General features: G+C 48.8%; 1 protein-coding gene across 1 annotated transcript in view; it reads right to left on the bottom strand.

The window, feature by feature from the left end:
• Positions 1–10,590, bottom strand: part of jade1 (jade family PHD finger 1) — a 51,066-nt gene that overhangs the window by 31,865 nt on the left and 8,611 nt on the right. Inside the window, exon 6 of the mRNA XM_070439809.1 lies at positions 4,418–4,434. Within this exon, the coding sequence (XP_070295910.1) occupies positions 4,418–4,434 (17 nt within the window). The remainder of the gene's footprint in view (positions 1–4,417; positions 4,435–10,590) is intronic.

The following is a 10,590-nucleotide window of genomic DNA, read 5'->3' as shown; positions in this document are numbered from 1 at the left end:
GAGGTCCGGACAACAGGCCCTCCGATTTGACACACTGAAGTCTATCTGGGAAATAGCTAGTGAACCAAACGAGGCAGTCATTAGAGAAACCAAGGCTGTTGAGTCTGCCGATAAGAATACGGTGATTGACAGAGTCGAAAGCCTTGGCCAGGTTGATGAAGACTGCTGCACAGTACTGTCTTTTATCGATGGCGGTTATGATATCGTTTAGGACCTTGAGCGTGGCTGAGGTGCACCCATGACAAGCTCGGAAACCAGATTGCATAGCGGAGAAGGTACGAAATGGTTGGTGATCTGTTTATTAACTTGGCTTTCGAAGACTTCAGAAAGGCAGGGCAGGATGGATATCGGTCTATAACAATTTGGGTCTAGAGTGTCTCCCCCTTTGAAGAGGGGGATGACCGGGGCCGCTTTCCAATCTTTAGGAATCTCAGATGATACGAAAGAGAGGTTGAAGAGACTAATAATAGGGGTTGCAACAATTGCGGCGGATCATTTTAGGAAGAGAGGGTCCAGATTGTCTAGCCAGGCTGATTTGTAGGGGTCCAGATTGTCTAGCCCAGCTGATTTGTAAGGATACAGATTTTGCAGCTCTTTCAGGATATCAGCTGTTTGGATTTGGGTGGAGGAGAAGCTCGGGGGGAGGGGGGGAGCAGTTGCTGTGGGGGGTGCAGAGTTGTTGACCGGGGTAGGGGTAACCAGGTGGAAAGCATGGCCAGCCGTAGAGAAATGCTGATTGAAATTCTCAATTATTGTGGATTTATCGGTGGTGACAGTGTTTCCTAGCCTCAGTGCAGCGGGCAGCTGGGAGGAGGTGCTCTTAATCTCCATGGACTTTACTGTGTCCCAAAACTTTTTGGAAATAGGGCTGCAGGATGCAAAAGTCTGTTTGAAAAAGCTAGCCTTTGCTTTCCTAACTGACTGTGTGTATTGGTTCCTGACTTCCCTGAAAAGTTGAATATCGCGGGGACTATTCGAAGCTATTGCAGTATGCCACAGAATGTTTTTGTGCTGGTCAAGGGCAGTCAGGTCTGGAGTGAACCAAGGGCTATATCTGTTCTTAGATCTACATTTTTTGAATGGGGCATGTTTATTTAAGATGGTGAGGAAAGCACTTTTAAAGAACAACCAGGCATCCTTTACTGATGGGATGAGGTCAGTATCCTTCCAGGATACCCCGGCAAGGTCGATTAGAAAGGCCTGCTCGCAGAAGTGTTTTAGGGAGCGTTTGACAGTGATGAGCGGTGGTTGTTTGACCGCAGACCCATAACGGACGCAGGCAATGAGGCAGTGATCGCTAAGATCCTGGTTGAAAACAGCAGAGGTGTATTTAGAGGGCAAGTTGGTCAGGATGATATCTATGAGGGTGCCCATGTTTACAGATTTGGGGTTGTACCTGGTAGGTTTCTTGATCATTTGTGTGAGTTAGAGGGCATCTAGCTTAGATTGTAGGACGGCCGGGGTGTTAAGCATATCCCAGTTTAGGTCACCTAACAGAACGAACTCTGAAGATAGATGGGGGGCAGTCAATTCACATATGGTGTCCAGGGCACAGCTGGGAGTTGAGGGGTCTATAACAAGTGGCAACAGTGAGGGACTTGTTTCTGGAGAGATGGATCTTTAAAAGTAGAAGCCCAAACTGTTTGGGCATAGACCTGGATAGTATGACAGAACTCTGCAGGCTATCTCTACAGTAGATTGCAATTCTGCCCCCTTTAGCAGTTCTGTCTTGATGGAAAATGTTGTAATTGGGGATGGAAATTTCAGAGTTTTTGGTGGCCTTCCTAAGCCAGGATTCAGACACGGCTAGGACATCTGGGTTGGCAGAGTGTGCTAAAGCAGTGAGTAAAACAAACTTAGGGAGGAGGCTTCTAATGTTAACATGCATGAACCCAAGGCTTTTACGATTGCAGAAGTCAACAAATGAGGGCGCCTGGGGAATAGGTCTTATGCTGGGGCTACAGGGCCTGGATTAACCTCTAAATCACCAGAGGAACAGAGGAGGAGTAGGATGAGGGTACGGCTAAAGGCTAWAAGAACTGGTCGTCTAGTGCGTTGGGAACAGAGAATAAAAGGAGCAGATGTCTGGGCGTGGTAGGATAGATTCAGGGCATAATGTACAGACAGGGGTATGGTAGGGAGCGAGTACAGTGGGGGTAAACCTAGRCATTGAGTGACGATGAGAGAGGTTGCATCTCTGGAGGCGTCAGTTAAGCTAGGTGAGGTCTCCGCATGTGTGGGAGGTGGGACAAAGGTGTTATCTGAGGCATGTTGAGCAAGACTAGGGGCTCCACAGTAAAATAAAACAATGACAGCTGCCCTAAACAACAGTATACAAGGCATATTGACATTAGAGAGAGGCATAAAGCAATCACAGGTGTTGATTGGGAGAGCTAAGACAACGAGTGAGACAACAACGAGTGAGACAACCACGGGTAAACAGCTAGGACAACAACAACGGGTAAACAGCTAGGACCAACAACGCAACAGGTCGGCTAGGACAAACAACCACGGTAAACAGCTAGGACAACAACAACGGGTAAACAGCTAGGACCAACAACGGTAAAAGCTAGAACAACAACGGGTAAACAGCTAGGACAAACAACCACGGTAAAACTCTAGGACAACAACAACGGGTAAACAGCTAGACACAACAACGGGTAAACAGCTAGGACAACAACAACGGGTAAACAGCTAGGACAACAACAACGGTAAAACAGCTAAGATAACAACAACGGGTAAACACTAGGCAACAACAACGGGTAAACAGCTAAGACAACAACAACGGGTAAACAGCTAGACAAACAACAACGGGTAAACAGCTAGGACAACAACGGGTAAACAGCTAGGACACAACAAACGGGTAAACAGCTAAGACAAACAACAACGGGTAAACAGCTAAGAAACAACACACGGTAAACAGCTAGACAACAACAACGGGTAACAGCTAGGACAACAACAACGGGTAAACAGCTAGGACAACAACAAGCTAGGGACAAACAACAACGGTAAAAGCTAGGACAACAACAACAACGGTAAAACAGCTAGAACAACAACAACGGGTAAATGGCAGTGAATGGGCAGAGAGGGTCAGTTAGCTTCACACAAGGCCTGAGTTTGAGGCTTGGCAGACAGATAAACACAAAATAAGTACCCGTGTTAATGGACAGCAGAGCATGATGTGTGCATGAGGCAGATGGTCGTAATGAGAGTAGAGGAGATCATACAACTGAATGTGTGCATGAGAGGACATGACTGATTGTGGTGCAGATCAAGGAACAACATGAAATGATGTGTGCATAGGCAGATGGTCATAGGAACAACATGAATGTGTGCATGAGGCAGATGTCATAGGAACAACATGAATGTGTGTCATTTGAGGCAGATGGTCATTAGGAACAACATGAATGTGTGCATGAGCAGATGGTCATAGAACAACATGAATGTGTGCATGAGCAGGATGGTCATAGGAACAACATGAATGTGTGCATGAGGCAGATGGTCATAGGAACAACATGAATTGTGTGCATGAGGCGAATGGTCATAGGACAACAATGAATGTGTGATGAGCAGATGGTCATAGGAACAACATGAATGTGTGCATGCAGGCAGATGGTCATAGGAACAACATGAATGTGTGCATGAGGCAGATGGTCATAGGAACAACATGAATGTGTGCATGAGGCAGATGCTGTGCGACTCGAGTTTCACCATCAGATGGAATACGGAGGCCCCTCTCTCTGGTCAGTCTCACCGGAGGAAAGGAAGGAGAGAGCAGGGGGACGGTGAGAGGCAGACTCTCCCTCCACTGTGTCTAATGCCGTATTCAAAACATCTGGGAACTCTGAAAAAAACTAAATCCGATTGGGAAATAGTTTTGAACGGTCATCAAACTCAGAATTCCAAGTCGGAGAAGAGTGATCTTTCTAGAGCTCCAACTTTCCAACCTGAAAATCACTGATGTCATGATTTGACCTCTGCCCCCCCAGAGTCGCCAGTTGTCCTGAAAGCACCATGACCATCAGATGCAGGTACCATCAGTCAAGTAAAAAAAAAATATTTGCTCTAGTTTTGATACATAATATGGTCTGAGAATAACAATTTTGGCAGGCCAGGCATATAGCCAATATGCTGTGATAATGTATTAGGCCTACTGCACAAACATAATTCCTACAGAACTGTTTTTATTAGGTTCATGTTACATTTTTAAATTCATGTTTAAAACAAAAAATCTGAGCGGTAGATCTGGGCTTCCTTTTTGACTGTGAAAGTGATCTTTAGTCAGAAAAGGTTGGTGACCACAGCACTAAGTGCTCTGTTGACATTTCACAGAGCTACGCTTGTTTTTGAAAAAATAAATAAAGAATTTCAAATGAATATGAAAATACTACGTCATGTCTCAAAATGTATATCTTACCTCTATTGTTTCATGTCCTGAGGATTCGAGAAGAAAGATGACAAGTTCAATGGGAAAGTGAGCCTGTCAGGTAGCCAGTTCTCTTGCAGAGAATCCTAGCTGACGAGATGCAATTTTCCAGATTTTCGACCACTTATTTTCTCTGGCTTCCATTGATTTTGTCAGCCTAATTCTGGTCATCTTACAACGGGTAAAAACTCCAATAACCTTTGATCGGACTATGACAGGCATGAAGGCTGGACCAATGGTTTTCTTAGGAGAATATCTACATCATTTACATATTTCTTTATTCATTGCTCAACAGATCTGATCTAATAGTAGTGTGGTAATGCTGAGGTTGATAGTAGTGTGGTAATGCTGAGGTTGATAGTAGTGTGGTAATGCTGAGGTTGATAGTAGTGTGGTAATGCGTAGTATGCCTGTGTCGCGGTCAGCGCGCGTTAGTATCACTGTGTTCAGGTGGTGTATGCTGTTCGTGGTAAGGCTGTGTAGTATCGACTGTGTGTGGTTCAGCGCTGTGGTAGTATCCACTGTGTCGTGGGTTCAGCGTGCGTAGTACTGAACTGTGTCGTGTTCAGAGCTGCGTAGTAGACTGTGTAGTGGTTCAGAGCTGCGTAGTCTGACTGGTGTCGGGTGGTTCTGACGAGCTGGGTAGTACTGACTGTGTCGTGGTTCAGAGCTGGGTAGTATGACTGTGTCGTGGTTCAGAGCTGCGTAGTACTGACTGTGTCGTGGTTCAGAGCTGGGTAGTACTGACTGTGTCGTGGTTCAGCTGCGTAGTATGTGTGTTGTTTCCAGGGTGGACAAGACAACCATGAGAGAGAGAGAGAGAGAGAGAGAGAGAGGGAGGGTTGGGGTTAGACTGTACTATAATACTGTGCTTAAAGGGATAGTCATTTTTCTAACTTACCGTACAGTCGGATTAACTCATGGAGAACTATTTTTATGTCTCCTTGTGCAGTTTTAATAGTTGTTTCTGGAGCTATGCCAACTAGCGTTAGTGCAATGACTTCTAGTCTACAGGAAACAACTAGCATGACGCACTATCCCTTTAATGTTATCTGTTCCCGGGCATGGCTGTGTTGGATGAGACGACTATGGAGAGTTAGGGTTAGGGGTTAGTCTAGACCAGTGGTTCTCTACTGGGGGGTTAGGGGTTAGTCTAGACAGTGGTTCTCTAACTGGGGGGTTAGTCTAGACAGTGGTTCTCTATGGGGGGCTAGTCTAGACCAGTGGTTCTCTACTGGGGGGTTAGGGGTTAGTCTTAGACCAGTGGTTTCTACTGGGGGGTTAGTCTAGACCAGTGGTTCTCTACTGGGGGGTTAGGTGTTAGTCTAGACAGTGGTTCTCTACTGGGGGGTTAGGGGTTAGTCTAGACCAGTGGTTCTCTACTGGGGGGTTAGGGGTTAGTCTAGACCAGTGGTTTCTCTACTGGGGGTTAGTGGGTTAGTCTAGATCAGTGTTTCATACTGGGGGGTTAGGGGTTAGTCTATGACGCAGTGGTTCTCTACTGGGGGGTTAGGGGTTAGTCTAGACCAGTGGTTCTCTATGGGGGGTTAGGGGTTAGTCTAGACCAGTGGTTTCTACTGGGGGGTTAGGGGTTAGTCTAGACCAGTGGTTTCTACTGGGGGGTTGCTGACCAGTGTTTCTACTGGGGTTAGGGGTTAGTCTAGACCAGTGGTCTCACTGGGGGGTTAGGGGGTGTCTAGACCAGTGGTTCTCTACGGGGGGTTAGATGGTTTAGTTAGACAGTGGTTCTTTACTGGGGGGTTAGGGGTTAGTCTACGACCAGTGGTTCTCTACTGGGGGTTAGGGGTTAGTTCTAGAAGCCAGTGGTTCTCTACTGGGGGGTCAGGGGTTAGTCTAGACCAGTGGTTCAGTACTGGGGGGTTACGGGGTTAGTCTAGACCAGTGGTTCTCTCCTGGGGGGTTAGGGGTTAGTCTAGACAGTGGTTCTCTACTGGGGGGTTAGGGGTTAGTCCTAGACCAGTGGTTCTCTACTGGGGGGTTGGGGGTTAGTCTAGACCAGTGGTTCTCTACTGGCAGGGTTAGGGGTTAGTCTAGACCAGTGGTTCTCTACTGGGGGGTTAGTGGTTAGTCTAGCCAGTGGTCTCTACTGGGGGTTGGGTTAGTCTAGACAGTGGTTCTCTACTGGGGGGTTAGGGGTTAGTCTAGACCAGTGTTTCTATGGGGGTTAGGGGTTGTCTAGACCAGTGGTTCTCTACTTGGGGGGTTAGGGGTTAGTCCTAGACCAGTGGTTCTCTACTGGGGGGGTTAGTCTAGACCAGCTGGTTCTCTACTGGGGGGTTAGGGGTTAGTCTCGACAGATGGTTCTCTTACTGGGGGGGTTAGGGGTTAGTCTAGACCAGTGGTTCTCTACGGGGGGTTAGTTTAGTCTAGACCAGTGGTTCTCTACTGGGCGGGTTAGGGGTTAGTTCTAGACCAGTGGTTCTCTAATGGGGGGTATAGGGGTTTCTAGCCAGATGGTTCTCCTACTGGGTGGTCAGGGGTTAGTTAGACCAGTGGTTCAGTCACTGGGGGTTAGGGGTTAGTCTAGACAGTGGTTCTCTCCTGGGGGGGTTAGGGGTTAGTCTAAGACCGCAGTGGTTCTCTACTCGTGGGTTAGAGGTTAGTCTAAGCCAGTGGTTCTTCACTGGGGGCTTGTGGTTAGTCTAGACAGTGGTTCTCTACTGGGGGTTTGGGGTTTAGGTCTAGACAGTGGTTCTCCTACGGGGGGTTTAGTGGTTTTAGTCTAGACCAGTGGTTTCTACTGGGGGGTTAGGGGTTTACGTCTGACCAGTGGTCTCCTACTGGGGGTTGGGGGTTAGTCTAGAACCAGTGGGTATCTACTATGCTGGGGGTTAGTGGGTTAGCTCCGTTAAGACCATAGTGGTCTCTAACTGGGGGGTATAGGGGTTAGATCAGGCCCAAGTGGTTCTCTAGTGGGGGTGAGGGTTAGTCTGACAGTGGTTCTCCTACTGGGGGGTGTTAGCGGGTTTAGTCCTGAACCAGTGGTTCTCTCCTGGGGGGGGTTAGTGAGACGTGGTTTCAGGGTTAGTCGTCAGTACCGACGCTGGTTCTTCTGGGGGGTTTAGTGGGGTTAGTCTAGACCCAGTGTTCTCCTCTGGGGGGTTAGGGGTTAGTCTAGACCGCAGGTTCCTATGGGGGTCAGGGGGTTAGTCTAACGCAGTGGTTCTCTAACGGGCGGGTTAGGGGTTTAGTCTAGGACCAAGTGGTTTCATACTGGGGGGTTAGGGGTTTAGTCTACGACAGTGGTTCTCTCCTGGGGGGTTAGGGGTTAGTTCTAGACCAGTGGTTCTCTAACTTGGGGGGTTAGGGGTTAGTCTAGACAGTGTTCTCTACTGGGGGGTTAGTGGGTTTAGGTCGTAGACACGTGGTTCTCTACTGGGGGGGTTAGGGGTTAGTCCTAGACAAGTGGTTCTCTAGTGGGGGTTTAGGGGTTAGTCTAGACCAGTGGTTCTCTACTGGGGGGTTTAGGGGTAGTCAGACAGTGGTTTTCTACTGGGGGGGTTTAGGGGTTAGTTAGACAAGTGGTTCTCTCCTGGGGGGTTGGGTTAGCTAAGACCTGTTCTCTCCTGGGGGGTTAGGGGTTAGTCTAGACGCAGTGGTTTCTCTACTGGGGGGTTAGGGGTTAGTCTAGACCATGTTCTCTATCTGGGGGGTAGGGGTTGTCTAGACCAGTGGTTTCTACTGGGGGGTTCGGCGGTTCGTCTAGACAGTGGTTTTCTATGGGGTTAGGGGGTTAGTCTAGAACCAGTGGTTCTCTATGGGGGTTAGGGGTTAGTCTAGACCAGTGTTTCTCTACTGGGGTAGTCTGACCAGTGGTTCCCTACTGGGGGTTAGTTAGACAGTGGGTTCCTCTACTGGGGTTAGGGGTTAGTCTAGACAGTGGTTTCTACTGGGGGGGTTAGTCTAGAAAAGTGGTTCTCGACTGGGGGGTTAGGGGTAGTCTAGACAGTGGTTCTACTGGGGGGTTAGTCTAGACCAGTGGTTTCTCTACTAGGGGGGTTTGTCTAGCGCAGTGTTCCTACTGGGGGTTAGGTGTTAGTCTAGACCAGTGGTTCTCTACTGGGGGGTTAGTCTAGACAGTGGTTCTCTACTGGGGGGTTAGGGATTAGTCTAAGACAGTGGTTTCTAACTTTGGGGGTTAAGTCTAGACCAGTGGTTTTCTCTACGGAGGGTTAGGGGTTAGTCTAGACAGTGGTTCCTACTGGGGGGTTAGTCTAGACAGTGGTTTCTCTACTGGGGTTAGTCTAGAACCAGTGTCTCTAACTGGGGGGTTAGGGGTTAGTCTATGAACAGTGGTTTCTCTCTTTACTGGGGGTTCAGTCTAGACCAGTGGTTCTCTACTGGGGGTTAGTCATAGACATGTTCTACTGGGGGGTTAGTCTAGACCATGGTTCTCTACTGGGGGTTAGGGGTTAGCTAGACAGTGGGTTCTCGTACTGGGGGTTGGGGTTGTTAGACGCAGTGGTTCTCTATGGGGGGTTGGGTTAGTCTAGAACCAGTGTTCTCTACTGGGGGGTTAGGGGTTAGTCTAGACCAGGTGGCTTCTCTACTGGGGGGTTAGGGGTAGTCTAGACAGTGGTTTCTACTGGGGGTTAGTCTAGACAGTGGTTCTCCTACTGGGGGTTAGGGGTTAGTCTAGACAGTGGTTCTCTACTGGGGGGTTAGTGTTTGACAGTGGTTCTTTACTGGGGGGTTAGGGTTAGTCTTAGACGGCAGTGGTTTCTCCTGGGGGGTTGTTATACCAGTGGTTCTCTACTGGGGGGTTAGTCTAGACCAGTGGTTCTCTACAGGGGGTTAGGTGTTTAGTCTATACCAGTGGTTTCTACTGGGGGGTTAGTCTGGGGTAGTCTAGACGGCATTGTTTCCTCTGGGGGGTTAGGGGTTAGTCTAGACAGTGGTTCTCTACTGGGGGGGTCAGGGGTTAGTCTAGACAGTGGTTTTCTACTGCGGGGTTTAGTCTAGACAGTGGTTTCCTTACTGGGGGGTTAGGGGTTAGTCTAGACAGTGGTTCTTCTCACTGGGGGGTTAGGGGTTAATCTATGACCAGTGGTTCTCTACGGGGGGGGTCCAGGGGTTAGTCCTAACCAGTGGTTCTCTACTGGGGGGTCAGGGGTTTAGTCCTAGACCAGTGGTTCTCTACTGGGGGGTTAGTCTAGACCAGTGGGTTCTCTTACTGGGGGGTCAGGGGTTCGTCTAGACGCAGTGGTTCTCTACTGGGGGGGTTAGTCTAGACAGTGGTTTTCTACTGGTTGGGTTAGGGGGTTAATGTCTAGACCAGTGGTCTCTATGGGGGGTTAAGTCTAGACCAGTGGTTCTCTACTGGGGGGTTGTCTAGACTAGTGGTTTCTCTCCTGGGGTTTAGGGGTTTAATTAGACCATTGGTTTCTTACGGGGGGTTAGGGTTTAGTCCTAGACAGTGTTCTCTAACTGGGGGGTTAGGGGTTAGTCTAGACCAGTGGTTCTCTACTGGGGTTAGGGGTTAGTCTAGACCCAGTGGTTCTCTAACTGGGGGGTTAGGGGTTAGTCTAGACCAGTGGTTCTCGTACTGGGGGTTAGGGTTTTAGTCAGACAGTGGTTCTCTACTGGGGTGTGCAGGGTTAGTCTAGACAGAGGTTCTCTACTGGGGGTCAGGGTTAGTCTAGACCAGTGGGTTTTCTCTCTATGGGGGTTAGGGTTAGTCTAGAACCAGTGGTTCTCTACTGGGGGTCAGGGGTAGTCTAGACGCAGTGGTTCTACTGGGGGGTTAGTCTTAGACCAGTTGGTTCTCTACTGGGGGGTTAGGGTTAGTCTAGACCAGTGGTTCTCTCCTGGGGGTTAGGGGTTAATCTAGACCAGTGTTCTCCTACTGGGGGGTGCAGGGGTTAGTCTAGACAGTGGTTCTTACTGGGGGTCAGGGGTTAGTTGCAGACCAGTGGTTCTCTACTGTGGGGGGTTAGTCTAGACCAGTGGTTCTTCTACTGGGGGGTTAGTCTGACTCATGTTCTCCTACTGGGGGTTAGTCAGACAGTGGTTTCTACTGGGGTTAGGGGGTTAGTCTAGACCGTGGTTCTCTCTGGGGGTTAGGGGTTTCAATCTTAAGAACAGTGGTTTCTACGGGGTTTAGGGTTAGTCTAGCCAGTGGTTTCTACTGGGGGTTAGGGTTA

The sequence above is a fragment of the Salvelinus sp. IW2-2015 genome, unplaced genomic scaffold, assembly GCF_002910315.2.
Source record: "Salvelinus sp. IW2-2015 unplaced genomic scaffold, ASM291031v2 Un_scaffold1935, whole genome shotgun sequence".
NCBI lineage: Eukaryota > Metazoa > Chordata > Actinopteri > Salmoniformes > Salmonidae > Salvelinus > Salvelinus sp. IW2-2015.
Note: the sequence above shows the minus strand (reverse complement) of the source record. Positions and strands in the feature narration are given on the sequence as shown.